General features: G+C 41.3%; 1 protein-coding gene across 9 annotated transcripts in view; it reads right to left on the reverse strand.

Moving 5' to 3' along the window:
• Positions 1-19,212, reverse strand: part of Unc80 (unc-80 homolog, NALCN channel complex subunit) — a 156,851-nt gene that overhangs the window by 43,404 nt on the left and 94,235 nt on the right. For 7 of the 9 annotated variants that reach the window (XM_055616816.1, XM_055616815.1, XM_055616814.1 and 4 more), the window contains exons 26-29: positions 17,125-17,290; positions 12,051-12,254; positions 10,150-10,250; positions 6,377-6,577 (exon numbers count right to left, since the gene is read on the reverse strand). In XM_055616816.1, the coding sequence (XP_055472791.1) occupies positions 6,377-6,577; positions 10,150-10,250; positions 12,051-12,254; positions 17,125-17,290 (672 nt within the window). The remainder of the gene's footprint in view (positions 1-6,376; positions 6,578-10,149; positions 10,251-12,050; positions 12,255-17,124; positions 17,291-19,212) is intronic. The other 2 variants (XM_055616820.1, XM_055616819.1) reach the window with 1 other exon arrangement.

The following is a 19,212-nucleotide window of genomic DNA, read 5'->3' on the forward strand; positions in this document are numbered from 1 at the left end:
TGTTCAGTTCCATTGATCCACCATTCTGTTTCTATGCCAGTACCATAGAAGTTTTTCTTACTCTTGCACTGTAGTACAGCTTGAGATCAGGAATGGAGATAGCCTAGAACCCTTGCTCATATGTAGTCCATGGCAGCTCAGTTTCCAAGTGGGGTCCCTAGTAAGGGGAACAGGAACTGTCTCTGACATGAACTCAGTGGCTGGCTCTTTGATCACCTCCCCCTGAGGGGGGGGGCAGCATTATCAGGCCACAGAGGAAAACAATGCAGCCAGTCCTGATGCGACCTCATAGGCTAGGGTTGGATGGAAGGGGAGGAGGACCTCCACTAGGGGAGGGGCATGGGAGAAGAAGAGAGACTGAGGGTGAATTTGGAAAGGGGTGAGGGAGGCGGCTATCACTGGGATACAAAGTGAATAAATTGTAATAAATAAATAAGTAAACAGATTGGGAAAGAATCTTCACCAACCCTATATCTGACAGAGGGCTAATATCCAGTATATATAAAGAACTCAAGAAGTTAAAAAGCAACAAATCAAGTAATCCAATTAAAAAATGGGGTATAGAGCTAAACAGAGAAATGTAGAATGGCAGAAAAACACTTAAAGAAATGCTCAGCATCCTTAGCCATCAGGGAGATGCAAATGAAAATGACCCTGAGATTTCACTTTACACCCATCAGAATGGCTAAGGTGAATAACTCCAGTGACAACACATGCTGAAGAGGTTGTAGAGAAAGGGGAACCCTCCTCCATTGCTGGTGGGAATGTAAACTTGTACAACCACTTTGGAAATCAATCTGGTGCTTTCTCAGACAATTAGGAATAGTGTTTCCTCGAGATCCAGCTATACCACTTCTAGACATATATCCAAAATACGCTCAAGTACACAACAAGGACATTTGTTCAACCATGTTTGTAGCAGCTTTATTCTTAATAGCCAGAAGCTGGAAACAACCCAGATGTCCCTCAATGGAGGAACGGATACAGAAATTGTGGTACATTTACACAATGGAATACTACTCAGCAAAAAAAAAAAACAAGGAAATCATGAAATTTGCAGGCAAATGGTAGGATGTAGAAAAGACCATCCTGAGTGAGGTATCCCAGAAGCAGAAAGACACACACGGTATATACTCATTTATAAGTGGATACTAGACCTATAAGATAGAATAAACACACTAAAATCTGTACACCTAAAGAAGCTAAACAAGAAGGAGGACCCAGGGTAAGAAGATCAATCCTTACTTAGAATGACAAATGGGATGGACAATGGAAGTAGGAGAAAATGAGAAGCAGGATTGGAGCCTACCATACAGGGCCTCTGAAAGTCTCTACCCAGCAGTGTATTAAAGCAGATGCTGAGAGTCATGGCCAAACTTTGGGCAGAGTGCAGGAAATCATATAAAAGAAGAGAGAGTCAGTAAGACCTGGAGAGAACAGGAGCTCCACAAGGACCAAATATATCTGGGCACAGAGGCTTGTCTGAGACTGATTCTCCAACCAGGAACCATGCATGGATATAACCTAGAACTCCTGCTCGGACGTAGCCCATGGCAGCTCAGTATCCAAGTAGTTTCCCTAATAAGGGGAACAGGGACTGTCTCTGTCATGAACTCTGGGGCTAGCTCTTTGACTCCCCCCCCCCCCCATGGGAGAAGCAGCCTTGCCAGGCCACAGAAGAGGACATTGCAGTCAATCCTGATGAGAACTGATAAGCTAGGGTTGGATGGAAGGAGAGGAGGACCTCCCCTATCAGTAGACTTAGAGAGGGGCAGGGAGAAGATGAGGGAGGGAGGGTGGGATTGGGAAGGAATGAGTGAGAGGGCTACAGCTGGGATACAAAGTAAATAACCTGTAATTAATATAAAAAAATAAAAATTTAATAAAAAAATAAATAAGTAAGTAAATAAATAAAATGAACCTACATTGAAAGAAGGAGGTAAGAGCTGTTGCTGTGTTTTTGAGATAAAAGAATAAAAACCATGGAAGTATATTCTTTGAAACATAAAACTTGGGAAATATGCTGTATAAATAGTATACATACTTGTATGAAGATATATACAGCATGAAAATCTTTCATTAAAAAAAGAGACATACAGGTGTGTCTTCTGAAAGACTTGCAGTATTTAAAAATTCCTACCTGTGTGGTGTATCTTTCTACTCAGAAAATAATATGTGTGAATATCAGTGTATCTGGAAAAGACAGAAACTATGAAAACAAAAAATGCCCATATTCCCAATTTAATAACAATAATTACTTGGTTTCCTTTAGTCTTCCTCCCTTGATGCATCTTAGCAAAACCGTGATAGCTTTCTGTGTGTGGCATCCAATTTTAAACTCATTTCACTGTGATTTTTATGCTAAGCATTTCTCTGGGCAGGGGGCAGGCCATGATTTTAGACTAAAGTGTATCATTTGTCCTCTGTCTAGCTATTGTATCCTTTTCATGGACACTTACAAATACTTCTCAATTAAAATATAGGATACGGCAGTATGCAACTCAAGGAAAGAAAAAGCTGAGCACTTACAGTAAATCCAATGTGCTAGAAAACACAGAGTTGTGCTTTATTCTGTCTGCTAGGCCCTGTGGGAAAAGTGCGTGTTTGCATGTGTGCAGAGGAAGCATGGTGCTGGATACCTAGGCTCCAGGATACCTAGCATGTGGGTTTCAGTGGAAGGGGCGGGGGTTGGGCGGGTTTCACATCAGGGCCACATGCTGGTCCCAGTGTTTGAGTCACTTGATTAGAGTCAGGCAGTAGATGCCAGAGATGGGAACGCGTGTGAGGGGACTTGGTGCACCGGTGACAGAGTCGTGAAGTACCTTTATGGTGTGACTCTTGGCTCAGAACAAACTACTGTGAGAGGCTTTGTTTGATTTGCTTTGTTTTGTTTTATGTTAAATGAAACTCAAGTCAAAGGAATCTAGACATTAAATGGAATGAAGAGCTATTTCCCATGGCATCTAGTAGTGGTTTTTGGAGGCTTTGGGATCTCGCTGGTCTATATGAATGGTTAGGAATTAGACATCAAGCAAGAATCTGTAGAGAAATTTGGGGTGAATAAGCCAAGAAAAAGGAGTGATGACTAACGGAGGACTGTAGTGTAGCTGTTTGCTCTGGGATGAACATGAACGTGAACATGAACATGAACATGAACATGAACATGAACATGGCTGTTATGCATCAGAGCAACTGTGACCAAGCAGGAGATGACCTGTTTCCTTCCCACCTGCAGAGAGGATAGACCCTTGGGAGGTAGTCCTAAGGCTCATATGAGGTACTCAGAGATTATACGAAAGGGAATTCTGTTGCCCAGGAGACTTCCCACTGGTACAGTACATAACTCATGGGTTCACCAAGCTGGACTTGGATGGAATCCTTGCTTTGGTTTGCCAGCTCCTTCTCTATATGAAGCAAATAAATATTTTGTTTCCTTGGGAAATTTTACATAACAAGGACCTTATCCACTAATAATATAGTTCTACTATAGCAGCTATAGTCAAGAGAAGCAGCCATAAGGCCATAAGATCTCTTAGAGATACCGGGGAAGGCTGACTGTTAGTGTGTGTGTGTGTGCAAGTAGGATGTGTAAACTAATGTATCTTTAATAACCCACCATGCTTGATTGCTATAGATCATATTTGCAATGCAAAATCAGCCTGAGCTGGCCGAAGAATCATCACTTATGGTGTTTGGCTTAAAAAGAAGACCAGACACCAACAAGTTAGTGCCCTATAGTGAGAACTGTTAGGTGCTAGAAAGAATGACAACACCTTGGAATTTTCAACGTAAAACTTAAGATGAGCAAAGCAAGAGGAGATGGCCAGAGGACAGACTCATTAGCAGGGATGATGCAGACGGGGGCAGAGATGAGAAACTGTCAGGTGGTAGCCCTGGTGATGGATTCCTTGGGTATTGGCCCTGTTTTTCTTTCTGTACCTGGATTCAGTGAATTTGCCTGAAAGGAAAAGTATTCTTTGCATCAAATGATTATTGATCACAGAGAAATAAGATTTAGCTATTTAAAATAATCTTTTTATGTATTCATGAACAATTCGAGAATACTTATTGAGTAAACCTATGGGCTGGGCTAACATCTGGAGTGATGCTGAGAGCTCATTTATGGTGCTGGCCGTAATGCCATTCCTTTAGGGGGACAGAGAACAAACAAGCAGAATATAGGACAGCAAAGATAAGCAAAAGGGGAGGTACATGCCTTGGAGATAACACGTGCTGGTAGGGAATCACATTTCCTGGCTCTCCTGGGATGGGTTTCTTTATGGCTTAGGAAAGAACAGCCCACAGATGGAAGTGTGAGCCTTTCCAAAAGACAATTAGACCCCTGTGCTTCACACACAGTTGACATGTAAATTATGTATGTTTACTGTGTTTTGCTCTGACCTACTGATTATGATCCAGTCTGCTCTTTGACTCACAGTAGCATTTTCAGTCATTTTAGAAAGGAATTCTGTAGGAAATCAGTTAGCCTCTTGCCATTTGCATTAACGAGCATCACAGTATCTACCCTCACTGAGTTTTTTTTTTGTTTGTTTGTTTTTTTCCTGTTGGGGGAATCTATCCTTGACTCAAGTCTTTTGTTTGACTGACAGGAAAAGTTTGTTTTATTTACCCCCAGCCGCTACAGTTGGTCTTAGGCAAAAGGTGAAGCAATAACTCTTTGCCTTTTTCGAAGTGGGGGCACTGTTCATTCACATGACAGATTCAGAACAGGCTAATATAAAATAGCATGAAGAGGGGGGGGAAAAGGCTTGAGCAGAAAGCTTGCATTTTGGAAATACAGTGTTTACCATACAGCATTAATATATATTATTTCTTTACGTGGATGACTAGTTAAAAATCAATAAAGCATGAAGACTCATCTGCTAGGTCTCCTTCAAAAGCAAACGCCACAACAGGAGGTCACACACCTATTCTGGTGCTTTCTGCCAGCTCACAGGTGAGCTGCAGGTACATATACTCAAAAGCCATCCTAGTCTATAACCCCACTCAGTCAGTCAATATTTACTAGTCCTCTATCACAAGTAAGTACTTTGGAGGATACTTGGGACGCAAAGGATATAGTCAAAAAAACAAAAAACAAAAGACAAAAAACAAACCCAAACCCAAAAACGGAAGGTTCCATGCATTCACCTCTTCCTTGGCCAGAAAACCAATTAATACTGAAGAATGCTTTTGTCAAAGTCGACCTATTTCTCTATAGGAAAGGTTGTCTTTTTTTCTCAGCTTTAGTCATCATCTTTCTCAGTGGTTTTCCATTGCAGCTACTACTACTGTAATTTTACATCAATCTAGACGGTACCTCTCCATTGCACTCATTACTGCTGCAATTTTATGTCAGTGTGGAAGGTTCGATTGATTAGCTTCTTTCCCTCAGATAAGACTACACATGGAATCTGAAGGCAAAGGACAGTCTTACGTATCCCAGGCTGGCCTCAGACTACGATTCACCTGAGAAGTATCTTGAATGCTTTGTTGAAGTGCGCAGGTGTTACATAAAATTCTCTTTGAGAAACTGTTCAGAAAAGAATCTGTAAAGGAGGCATATGGCATTCAGTGGAATGGGCATTTTGGCTCTACTGCCTGTTTAGGGGCAGGTGGGTAGATAGAGTTTTCCTCGCAGGACGGCAGCAGCTGTGGTTACCTTCTTTTGCCATCTCAGCTGAAAGCTCAGCTTACTGCTTGGAAGTGTCATAGGGTCTTGAAAGAGTTTTCTTAGCATGGTTTGCCTCATCTATAAATGGTTGAGCCATTTATTGTTTATATTGCTTCCATCCACTCTCCCACACCCTTAAAACCCCCTGGTGTGTTATCTTATAATTCTGAGGGTCGGAAATGTCAAAGGAACTGAAAGGCTCCGGGAGATACTCTGTTTCCTTGACTTTCTCTGAGTCTGGGGTTTCCTAGTTTTTCTGGGCTCGCGGCTGCTCCCAACTGTGTTCTCTGCTGTTGTCACTGCTCTGCCCCTGACTCCCTGAAGTCCTTTCTTCCTATATGAGGGCACGTATACCTACCCCGAGCCCATGCTGACAATCTAGGACACACCTGCAAAGTGTCACTTGTCCTGTGAGGTGTCATGTTCACAGGTCCCAGGGGGCTGCTAGTCTCATCACCGCTACAATGCCTCTAAATTTGTACCTGTAAAGCAAAGCCTGGGGAAACGTTCCATGTATACCCACAAGCACAGACCAAGCATCTGTCTGTCTTGCACATACCTTCCTCCTTTCCTTAGAGCTGCACAGATCTGTAGTTTGCTTTATACAACTGCTTTTGCTCGACATGTTATTTCTAGGGAAGATCACTATAAACGTATCTTTTCTCCTGCCCCTGGTGTGTTCCCCGGTGACTGCTCTCTCACCTCTTTCTGTTTCTTGCCCCTCAGAGCCACATTACTGACGCTGTTGCTCTCACGCAGGGAGTCCACACTGTCCCCATACAGCAGTTTAATGGCCCTGACCAGCCGGGCACAGGAGCGGCTGTGGTGCAGGTAGCAGTGTGGATGACAGTAGTCCACGTGTGTGCAAATAAAACTTTGTTGATTGCATAGTAAAATCATGACCTGGAAAAGAAAAAAAATAAACCCACACATTCAACTGGGCAATGAGGGAACAGAAGCATGGGAAGATGGAAAGTCAGAGCATGGACTCTTATGCAGTGAGCAAACAAGAGCAACTCAGTAATTACCACAGGTGGATAGCTAGCTACAGGTCTCTGCTCAATTGGCCTTTGTATAAAATCCCTCTCTCTATAACCGATAAAATGATCTTTTAGAAACACTCGAACACGGGTTGTGAAGTATCTGGCTTCCAAACAGTTTCCAGAACCCCAAACCAGCTCTTACACTGGGATAGGAGTCTGAAGGAAGATTCTACAGGGCTGAGTTCAATTCCCGAGTTCTCTCACTGACCCTGAACACCTGGGTGTACTCTAAACTCCCGCTTATCCTATGCAGTGCTTGAAAACACGTGTGCGCCTTCACTCTGGATAGTCACCTGGAACTGGAACTTGGAATTCCACCATCAAGCCTCATTCCAGCTCAACTGCTGACTCTCCACCACTGTATATACACACTTCCTACTCCGACTCTAAAGCCCTTCTAGCCCCCTCTTTTAAACATAGTTTTGTCTGGTTCAAATACATCTCCTAAGTTCCCATTAGCATTCTAGAAAGAAACTCAGCTGATTTAAAGGGTGCAGTTATTTTAAGATAGGAGTGGAGGACCTTGAATTTGCAACTGAAACTTGCAAATTGAAACTGCCAATTTTGGTGCTCCGACTCAGGGCCTTGCACATGCGAAGCACATATCCGTCACTGAGCTGCATCTCAGTGCAAATTTGTGGACTGTGCCTGTTGTGTGCTAGGGATTAAACTCCAAAACTGTGCATACTTAGGCAAGCACTCTGTCACTGAGCCATGCCGCCAGACCCCAAGTTCACAAGTCAAAACGGTTTTAAAGTTTACTTTACTGTATGTTTATGAGAGTTTTGTCTGCATGTCTGCAGGTGTACCACATTCATGCCTGGTGCCTGTGGAGGCCAGACGACGGTGTCTCCTGGAACTGGAGTATGAATGGCTGTGAACTGGATGTGGGTTCTAGGAACTGACCTCAGGTGCACAACTTTTAAAGTAAACCTTCCTTAAAGGAGTATGTACAGAGTAACTCTCTGAATGCTTCTGTTCCTCAGGAAACTAGCTCTCACCTTGGCAACTAAACCGTGAAGGACTGTGTGCCATACTGGACAGAGGAGGCCAACTGAACCTACCTGGCAGAGCTGCCTTAAGGTCAACATGTCTTATTTATTCTGAGGCATAGATGAAAGCAACAGTCATCTATATGTCCTGTCAAACTCAGATAACAAAGTCTACACCTGCAAGGTTTCCCAAGAAAATACAAACGGTGTTTGTTTACTGTGTATCTTTAGACATTCTGCTTCATACTGACACATGAAGCAGGTCTACATGAGGACGCTAAAGGTTTCCTTGTTGTTCTGAATCTGGTGCTGAAGTGAGACACCAAGAAAGCCTTTCAAGTACACACACACACACACACACACACACACACACACACACACACACAGAAAGAGAGAGAGAGAGACAGACAGAGAGAGAGAGAGAGAGAGGGCATATCATTAGACTTTGCCTCAGAGAATTCTGATATGGAAGTCTTGAGGTCAGTGACGACTGGTTTAGCAATCTATAATCCATAACTTTAAAATCCTGCTACTCATATTCCTTCAGTAGGTATATTTCTAAGATGATGCTCAGTGATCTACACAATCTGGTACTTACGCTCTGTGAAAGCTCCTCCCATTGAGTATGAGTTAGTATCACATCCTGCTTCTCACCAATAGCATATGGCAAAGGTGTTGGAATGGCCCCTCTCTGGCTACATTGCATATGACTTTGATTTCTCTCTTCTCAGCTGACTCTTTAAATGAGGCAATTTGTCATGATTCAAGGTTCCACGTGGTAAAAGCAATAAGAGCAGTTTCTAGTTTGGCATGGTGGCTCAGTGTGTAAGAATACTTGTGCAGGCATGAGGACCTGCCTTTGAAACCTCAGAATATACATAAGGTCTTGGTGTAATTGCATGGGCCTACAACCTCATCATTGGGAAGGCAAAGACAGCAGATCCTGAGAGCCGGCCGGCTAGCCGACTTAGCCAAAATGGGTAAGCGTCAGGCTTAGTGAGAGACCCCTTTTAAAAGGAATACTATGGAGAGTGGTAAAAGAACACAAGCCACATCCTCTGTTGGCCTGTACATGCATGGGCAGGGCATGCTCCCAGCTCACTGACCAACCACCAAAGGGGCTAGACTGCAGCAGACAAGCAGAAGACCTGAGGTACAGCTGTACCTCCAAATACCAGACAAATGGAAGAAACTGAGAGCCCAACCCTGTTATATATTAGCTCTCGTCTGAACAGTATTAATACCTCTGCTGGGGAAAAAAAGGTGACTTGTACAATTAAAAAAAGGGTCAGAGAGGAAGACAGACATTAAGTGATGCCATTCCTTTCTAGGTGTTTGCTGACTGAATAGGAAAAAAAAAAAGCCAGCAAGAAAGCAGCTGACAAAAATAATAGATATTCTGGCAATTTCACTGCACAGAGAAAACCAGTATTGGAATTCTTTGTTATCTGCCAGAGGACAGAATGAATCCTCACTATAGGAATAAGCACCCTGTAAAAACTCTAAAAGTTTTTAAATTAGGATAACTTGTTTTAGAGCAGTTTTAGATAGAGAGCCAATTTGAGCAGAAAGTATAGCTAGATCCCTAGAACACCTTGGTACATGTGTGAACAATCCTGCCTACTATCAACTCCCTGCATGACAGTGATTCAGTTATGACAATCTGACAACACTGGCATTATCATCAGTAAAGTCTACAGGTGATACCAATTGTCTCCCTTGGTGCTATTCATCCTATGGATTTCTACAAACTATATGGTGACATGCTATCATTGTATCCCTGTAATTTTCATCTGCCTTGCTCATGAAAAGATGAGTACAGAAGGCTCACATATCTGAGGTCCCATTCTTTCAGTATGAAGGAGAGAGCACATTTCTTTTTCATGCCCAGTTCAAATCTTTGCTCCAACCTATACCCAAAGGCTTTAAGAGAGACCTCTGTGCCTTTACACACCAGCTATCTATCTGAGGCATGATCTTCACCTAGAATCTTCTTCCATTCACAATTTTTCATTTAAATTTAAATTGCTAAAAATTGTTTTGTACACAAGTACTACATATTTACATCAAATCCCCACTTCCACCCATCTCTGATATGGAGCGGAGAATGACACTGACCTTGCTCTCAAGTTCATGGTAATATGTTTAAAATTGACCATGATGTCTAGCCTGTGTCATTCAGAATATTTTGATCAGCAACTTAGCTCAAATCCTCATTATTTTCCCTGACAGACTGGACACATATCAAAAAGGCCTTAGTCTTACTTAATCTTAAAACAAACACAATCCAGCATCATCATCCTTTCATTATGAGTTGAGTTGAGAGCTTCAGCTAAAATATGATGCTATACACACTTATCTTGATAGCCCATTTCTCTCTCCTAGAATCTTCCCCAGTACCAAAAGTAATTTGTTCTCGCGAGCTGAGGTGGGTACTTACATGAAGCCATGACATGTTTCTGTGGTAATTTTCCTCCGTGCCGGTATTGCTCATTCCCTCAGGCTCAATGCTGGGTTCACTTGCACTCCAAGGACTCCCTTCTTTAAGAAAAGAATTACCAAGAAAGAGTTCAATGTTCAGTCTCCCTGGAGAACATGTCAGTATGCTGTCATTGTCCATGCTTTTGAATCCAAGGGCAGACTCTCCCATGGCCCAACAGGTTACAGGGCGCAGGACTTTGTTGGAAGAGTATTAATAGGAGCTGCTCCCTTGATCACCACCTGTACCGACAAGTTCAGAGACATTGGTGATCTCTGCTAAGGTGGTTTCTGTGTTAAGACAGGAGAGCAGAGAAAAAAAAAAAAGCATCAAGTCCTTGAGATGAGCCAGTTATATACTGAATGTGCCCAAATCCATTCCAGACTGCCCAGATGTCACCGATGTAGCCAAGCAGGGACACAAAATGACCTCCGCTGACATCACAGGGTGGTTAATGCCTCCACTGGGTTGGGGCTGCACCTGTACTGCTCTCTAGGTATCAGGCTTTGCTTTGGGAGCTACTCAGAGCTGTTTGGAGGCCTTGGGAGGATTAAGGTGATTTGAAAGCATTGACAGCTGACTGTGAGCAATCCTTGTGTCCTCTCTATGGGAGGTGTAAAGGAAATCTCACCTTTTCGTTTATCACTGGCAAAGCCTTGCCCTTAAATCTAAAAGCTTCACGAATCATTTTAATAACAAAGCTGTGTCTCTGGTCTGACTGCTTTGATTTGACTGGTGAAGATGGGTTGATCGGTTTGGATAATCCTAACTGCTGACTGATGGTAAAGTCATAATGTTCACCGTTCAACAACAGAAATCACTCCCCCCCGCCCATTATCTCCTTGAAAAAGTAAGCAGAATCTTAACTAATGCATAGATTAGCTATTTTTAAAGGCGAGGGTGGGCAGATGTAGAGCATTTTCTATTTTAAACTTCCCTTGATTAGACACTCAGCTACCATTTGACAGATTATCCATTGATCGATCATTTATCCACACTTACTGCTGCCTTGAAAGCAGAGACTAAATGGCAGGGCAAATGTGCTTGAACACTAAAGACTTCATTATAGTCAGCCTGTGAGCTCCGCACTTATCTTACTAGGTCTCTTCTTGGTCTATGAAGATGCCCATAGACTGCACAACCACACAGAGACCTGGAGCCTCTTCATAGCCTACGGTTGTAGTCTATGGTGTTAGTGCTTTCATTGTACTTACAGCTCATCCCTGGACACTTCACATTCACAAGAGAACCCTTACAGAATGGACCATGAACAGCTATTCCCGTTGGATGGTTGGAAACACATCCCTGAAAAGTAGGCGACCCATTGAAGATCCCTAGGTGTCAAGTCTACCTAGACAATTACTCCTTTTCTGGTGGTGGTTTTTTTTTTTTTTTTTTTTTGTTTTTTTTTTTTTTTTACTGTCAAATGATGGCTACAATAGCAAAGACCTCAACATTTGCCTTTGAAGGTCCTAATGAGTAGCATAGATATACAAGCACCTGGAGTTCTAAAACTGTCTTTGTTGCCAACGGGTCTTTTGTTTTCTAATGAGCACTTTCTACTCTCACAGCTCAAGAGGGTGGTCCTTGAGTCAGCAGCATCTGCCTCACGGGGAAGATTATTTAAAACGCAGAGTCTCAGGTTCCCACATCATCTGCTGAATAGGGGTTAGCACTCGGACAGGACATCCAGGTGCCAGATGCACCTACTCAAGAGCGAAGTGGGGTTCTCTAAAGAATGCATTCTCTAAGCTCTGACTCTTGCTCTGTTCACATGGGATGAAATGAACTTGGCTGTCCCAGGACTTGGGTCCTGGCTTCCTACCCCCCACGTCCCTGCACACCCCACTCTTCTATGTTACCTAGGTCAGTGACAGTGTCCCTGCTCTGGGACAGCTGCAGCTCCTCAGCCTCAGACTCTGAGTCCTGCCGTGATAGCTTGCTGCTCTTTAAGCTGCCGACTCGGCGAATGCTGGACAAGGAACCCCCCTTCTTCACCTGGAAACTGCGGGTTCCTTTAATCTGGAGCAGGCGAGAACCTCCTATCCTGATCTTCCTGCTGGGAACTGTATTAAAAGAATAAAATAGGGCTTTCCCCCGCTTAGTTTTCCCCCAGCCAGTTCAGATCCATACTCTTCCCAATTTGTCTCTGAGAAGCCAACGTTCAGCCAGCTTGGTTGAGCAAGCATTTCTCGACTGCCAGCCCACAGACACCAGGGTTGGTCAGGCAGGAGACCAGGGAGACCAGGAGGAGCTGGTGAATATCTTCTTTGGGCAAAGTACACCTTAAGGCTGGGAATGATCTGCTCTCATTCTGGCCCAGGGGTCACAAGCATGAGTGTGCTTACACAGCCCCATCGCCAAGATCAGCTAACAGATTTTAATCACATTCTTATTTGGTTCAATAGAGCCACACTCGACGGTTTTTGTTTTTCCTGTGAAAGGGGAACTGAGGACTGTCATTGGAACCCCTTTCTTTGGATAACATACTAATAAATAAGCATAAGGGGTGTGCCTCTCTCTGACAGTCAGGAGTGGGGTGCACTCTGCTCCTTAGCAAAGTCATTAAGGGATCTTTTCCTGGGAGAATGCTGTGTGTGTGTGTGTGTGTGTGTGTGTGTGTGTGTGTGTGTGTGCTCTAGTTCTATTTTCAATCATTTAGGGATTTCATAGTGTTCTCCTCTCAATCAGAGAGCTAATGAGATGGTAGTCTAAATGTTGCATGCCCTGTTGCACAGTCTATACATAACAAGAAGGGCATGCATTATTCATGCCTAGTGTTCTGGAGGAAACAGTCACCAGGGTGGGATAAAGTGGTAAAAGAAACGTGTTTAAACTTTAAACTCACATTATGGGAATCAAAAGCACAGTTATTTTTCCGGTAATATGTACATTTTCTTTTCTTTTAAAGTTTTAATAGTATCAACACTGATTTTATAATAGCAGGATGAAGCAAGTTTTCAGGGCTCAAAAGCCATTAGGAGGAGGGGGCCAGTTTACACACTTATCTTAAGATATGAACAAGATTTCATATTCATCATTTAAATCCAAGCTATGAATGTATTTAGAAATTGGGAAGTTTGTAGTTTAGTTTCAGGTTTTTCCCTATACGAGACAATAATAAAACTTGAATTCTTTAAAATGTTAGTTGAATGTACACTTTCAAAGCCACATAAGGAGGTCAGAAGAATTTGTAGAATAAGGGAATGTTTAGACTCTGGATTATGTTTGTGGTTGACAAGAGCCTAGAATTACCACTGTTCTGCTTGTACAAACTTCTTGGAGCTTCCTGAACATATCTGGGTAGAACTGCACATCTGGAAAGATTCTTTTTTTTTTTTTTTGCAGCACAGTTGGATAAATGCCAAAAAAAAGTATAGATCACAATTATAGCACAAGGTTAATTATAGCACAAGATTCACCCAGTAGTATTTTTCAATATTTTTTTCTAAGCTTAATTTAGACTTTATGGTTAATTATTTTTAATGACCATTACTGCAATTTCATGTGTAAGTAGAATGATAAAGAATATATTACAGTGATAATTCTTAGAATTTTTTATAGATGCACATACTAATGCCTTTTGCCTGGGTTTATTACACTTTTCAGGCTACAAATTCAGCTAAATAACTTCAAACTGGTGGGATCTGAAAGAAGCTTAATTTTTGAGAATTTGTTCTAACATGAAAGATAATTGGAGACCTCCTGCAGCCCTTAAAAATTAGGGTTCCAAATTATGACATCAATTACTTAAAAGTGACACAGTGATGAGAATCCAGGCTTAATGTTGTTCATGAAATATGTCATCTGAGACTCTATGCTATTGAATTTTAGTCTTCGTCTCCGTAACAGTAAGAAACTGCAAATTAGCAAGTCCTGCTGCCTCTATGCTTCCAAACGTCATGAATTCAAAGTCCTGCTACCTTTTCTCTGATCCATGCAGCTACCTCTAATTGTTCCCAGCATCTACACACAGCGTCACATACGTGGACCAGCAACCTCTAACACACTTAAAACAGAATTACATTTCTAAGCATATCTATTGGGCTATGGCTGCCCCTTGCCTCTCTGACTTCTGCTTCTCCTCCCAAACTCATTCTTTGATAACTTTGTTGATTTTTTCATCCTCCTTCAAGTGTTCCAAGTTCACTCTTCATGATGCCCATGGCCTCATAGTTGCCTCTGTTTGGAGCACTGTCTTCAGCCTTCTGTATTACTGGAATGTCCCATGAAAGTCTCTCAGTTTAATATCCATTATGAGAACCTTCTCTGGCCAAATCTCTTCCTATTCTAGATCACTGCCTTCACCCTAATTTGTTTTACTTTCCACTGAGTATCTTGAAAGTCTGGCATTTCATGTTATTAACTCTATGTCAATAGTAATATGCTTGTGAATGAAAGCATATGTGGGAACATGCTCTTGTTAGTTCCCACATTCTGGGAGCTTGTAATACTTCCTGGTATATAGCAGGTGCCCAATAACTAGATGTTGAATGAGGAGATGTTTATATATTTTGGAATGTTAGTTTCTGTTTGTCTCTGGGACAGGAGTAAATATATTTCATAGTCTCTCCTTAGAGCTCTTGGTCAGATATTTCAGTTCTTAAGGATAAGTTCACATTCATTTTCTTTGGTAGAATCTACTTGTTCTCAAATTGTTCATTTCAGGAGCTGACTTTTTTTTTCCTTTTATAATAATTGATGGTATGACATTTAAAAAATAGTATTTACAGTTAGCAGTGTCCCATTGTCTTGTCACATTTTCATATTGGCTGTAGTAGCTGAAACAGCTTGTAGAATCTTTATATATCGTTAGGAAGACTTTTACCAGCTGATTAAGAACATTTTATGGTTATGCTCTTGTTTTATTTATACTTCTAGCTTTCTGTTGTTTATTTATGAGACAGCATTTATATATTAACATAGACATATTGTATAATAAAAATCAGTAAGTATGTGAGAGTTTGAACAGTAAAGACAATTATATTAGTAATAATGAAGTTGACATGTTCTTAAAATTAAGCAACTACTTTACTTTTTAAAGATGATGCAGAATTTACTTTATTTAAGATTAACTAGGTAAGTATTTAGAATTTTTATTCAGCTACTTTAAATAATAATTTTTAATGGCTAAACACTGCTTTCTGAGTTAAAAGCATTGTTGGCATATGTTTTAAAATGGAATTTGCCTTCATTGGATATAGCAAATATTTGAAATCATATTGATTTGATACCTCTTCACATCTATAAGCTGTTCAGAACTATTTATTCTTAAAACATGGCCTCTACCTATTAAAATTCAATAGAATATGCTATAATAATATTTGTATTTAAAAGGTGGCAACATATTGATGTTGAAATATTCAAACTTTTCCCATTGTATTCCCTTCCTTATAAGACTTCAGATAGTTTGTATTTTCTCTATCTATGGCTATTTCACTTATCAACTGATTAAGGCCATCAAATATACACTCATTCATTGTCTATAGGATGCTAAAAATATTCCAATATACACAATCAACTTTCTACACAGACGTTCAGATTTTTTAAAATGTGAAATATTTTACAAAAAGTACTGAAGGGCAACAAAATTTACAAAAAAACACAATGGTGCTGGAGAGACGGATCAGAGGTTAAGAGCACTGGCTGTTCTTCCTAAAGCTTCTGAGTTCAATTCCCAGCAACCACATGGCAGCTCACAACCATCTGTAGTTAGATCTGGTGCCCTCTTCTGGTGTGCAGGTGTACTTTCAGGCAGAACACTATACATATAATAAATGAATAAATCTTTTTTAAAAGAGATAGGTAAGGTGACATTTTAGGGGAATCTTTAAATGTCTTACTTTAAAGTGACATTTTTTTTTACCCCTAGCTAGGATTTTCTGTGTTGATTTCTGATCTAGCCACTTATGATGTAGGAAAATAAGGATGGCAAAGCTAACTTACCATGTTCCTCCATTCACACTATGTATTTGTTCTATGCTTTACTTGTTCTGTCCTAATTAAAGCTCTAATGACATAGTGCAAAAACCAGTCATTTTCCTGACTAAAAATAGGCCTATGGATTTAAAGGTAAGTCATATATACTAGGTCTTATAGAGAGGGGCCATATGCGACCCATCTCCAATAGGCTCTTCTTCACATTTTGGTGTATGTGAAATTGAACTTAGGATATCTGGTTCCAAGTGGCAGCTGAAATAGTGTTCTTGTTCTTGTCTGTGACCACATAAGTGTCGGCAGCAAAACATGCAGATTTTATCTCCTAGCACCAAGGCCAGGTGGTAGTGGAGGGTGGAAATGTGGGTGAGGGTCCCTTAAGAGGAACTCAAGGGAGGCTACTCCTAACTGCTGCTCCTAATTAATATGCTGATGCTCCAGAACGCATGGTCCTATAGAAAAACATGGACATTGACAACTCTGAACTGAAAAGTAATTTATTTTTGACTGCAAGTTGAAAAGCTTTAGTTATACTGTTTTTAGTTGCACCAAGAATGTTATATAATAATTACAATAAATAAATAAATATATATATATTGAAATATACATATATTGAAAGAGGACTTTGGGACTCTCTATAGAGAATCCTCTTTCAATAAAAAAAAATAAAGGGATAAGAAATTCCTACAAAATAGTTGAATTTGGGTGTTTTCTGTTTCTTATTGGTTAATAAACTAATGGGTCATCTTAAGGCTAATGACATCTCACATTCAATGTGGTCAAAGGAGAATCGCTGATTTGGCATCGTACAAGGCATTCTGGCTGCAAGTTCAACCTCTAACTAGTGGTGTTTCCTACCTCACCAGCTGTGAAGAGTCCACAGAGTCAGCACTATGTGGAGCCAAGAATCTGGGCACACAGGTGTTGCAGTTTGGACCCCAGATCAAACATGTCCTGTGAGAAAGCCAGAAACACGAAGCGACCCTTTCGTCTCCCTACCTTTCTTCTCCTCGGCACCTGCGTCTGATTTGAGGGTGTGGCTGCTGCTGTGCAGAGAATCTTTTGAGTCTTCATTTTCATCCAGAACTCCTGCAAAGCTGATCTTCCTCTCATATCTGTGCCTGTCCAGCTCAGGATCCAGACGAAGCCTGCAGCTCTCCAAGTCCTGAAATGTCACAGAAGAGGATACAAGTGCTGCAGTGTCCTGAAACGAAGCAGTGCTCTCTCTCTCTCTCTCTCTCTCTCTCTCTCCTTTCTTTTTCTATGTTTGTTTGACACGGTCTTGCTCTGAAGCCAGAAAGCTGGTCTCCTGGTCCTCCTGTCTCTGCTCCAGTTCCCTAAGTGCTGCAATGTTAGGCGGGTGCCACCCTGTTCCAACAGCTGCACTGATACTGGGGCAAACATCTATTCATTTGAATCACATGCAATTATATTCAAAATGTCCTTACTGTTCACTTTAAATTGTGGTCTTAAAATATCTTGAGTTGGAAAACAAGTGTTCCCTAACTGATAGCTTCTCCTTATATGTTTCATCTTCCAGCAACACAGAACTTCGAACTAGCTTCTTCACCCTCTAACTCTTGGTCCAATGTCTGGGAGACATCTTTGGCCTTTATATGTTAATCACATAATCATTCACTGAGTTTGAACATGTTGGGTACAATGGCATAAGTAAGAAATGATTTCTTCTTTGAGGAATTCAGAATACTAAGATGGAAGATGAATGAGCATAGATAAGTCCCAAGTGTAGAAGTTAGATATCAGACTTGTAAACAACCGTGATAGAATAATGGTTCCCATGTGACATTTACACTCTTAAGTCCCCAGAGCCTGAGAATATGTTGCTTCGCACTCACTGCAACATGAACTTTTGGAGACATAATTAAAGCTAAGGATTTTATGTCGTAGAGATTATCCTGCGTTAGCTAAGGGGACCAAATTTAATTACAGGTATTCATAGAAGTGAAGAGTCTTTTTCTGGTTGTGGGCAGAGGAAGCTTCAATATGCTATTACTCTGCCTTTGAAGATAGAAAAAGGGGAGTGAGGTGGGTGTAGTAGTTTATACAAAATAGGAAAAAAAAAAGCAAGGAGGCAGGCAGGTTCTTCCTCTACCACAGAAAGAAAGGCAACCTCACCAATATCTTGAATTTGGCCTAGGAAGAGCTGTCCTGGACTTTGGACCTGAAGAAATGGAGGCCAGTATGTCTGTACTATTGAAAACAAGTACAAGACTCCCACAGAGGATGCCGTTCAAGATAGTTTCTTAGGACACAAATGTGGAAAGTCGGTTCAGATTGAAAAAAAAATGCATGTGTGAGGCCAGAGCCCGTGAGGGAGATTTTGTATTGGGAGAATTTTATACTCTCATCTAGAAAGAACTAAAGACAAGAGGGAGAAAGCCCAGGAAACCTCAGCCATATGCAAAGAAATACAGGCAACTAAAGAATGTGGAGAGCAGAATTAGCCTTCCCCAGGGAGAGCACATCAATGGGTTGTCCAGTATCAAATGATCAGCCCTGACAACATACACACAAGTGACATGACACAGACTGAGCAGGTTGGATTTACGTATCTAGGAAAACATATGTATGGGTACATAAATATTTATATGACAATAATTATTGAAAAAAGAGGCTATGCATTTTAAAAAGAGCAAAGGGTTTTATGGGAGAATTGGGAGGGAGAAAAGAGAAGGGAGTTACGACATAAATATGTCTCAAAAAGGAAATAATAAAAATGCACAAGCCTGCATGGAACAGGGAGAATGCTGGGGTAGTGAACAAAAGGTCTCAGGAACCTCGTTCTAAGTGAAGAAGACACACTTTTCTCTTGTTACTAAATGGCCAAACGTTGCTGTTCTAGTCTTTGACTTCCCAGGTTTCTTTCTTTGCACTCCCTTTGCTGTGCAGTCTCTCCTTGTCACAGGGCCTTGATATGTAGCCCAGCCTATGGTCTTCTAAGTGCTGAGATTCTTGATGTCTGCTGCCATGGCAGTGCTATGTACGCAGGCTAAACAGGCTCGATCGATTTAGAAGGCAGCAAGTTTTATTTTCACTAAGGAGCCTCACTCAGTTCAGCACTGCTCT

This window comes from Psammomys obesus, unplaced genomic scaffold (assembly GCF_907164565.1).
Source record: "Psammomys obesus unplaced genomic scaffold, mPsaObe1.curated_primary_1811, whole genome shotgun sequence".
Classification (NCBI taxonomy): Eukaryota; Metazoa; Chordata; class Mammalia; order Rodentia; family Muridae; genus Psammomys; species Psammomys obesus.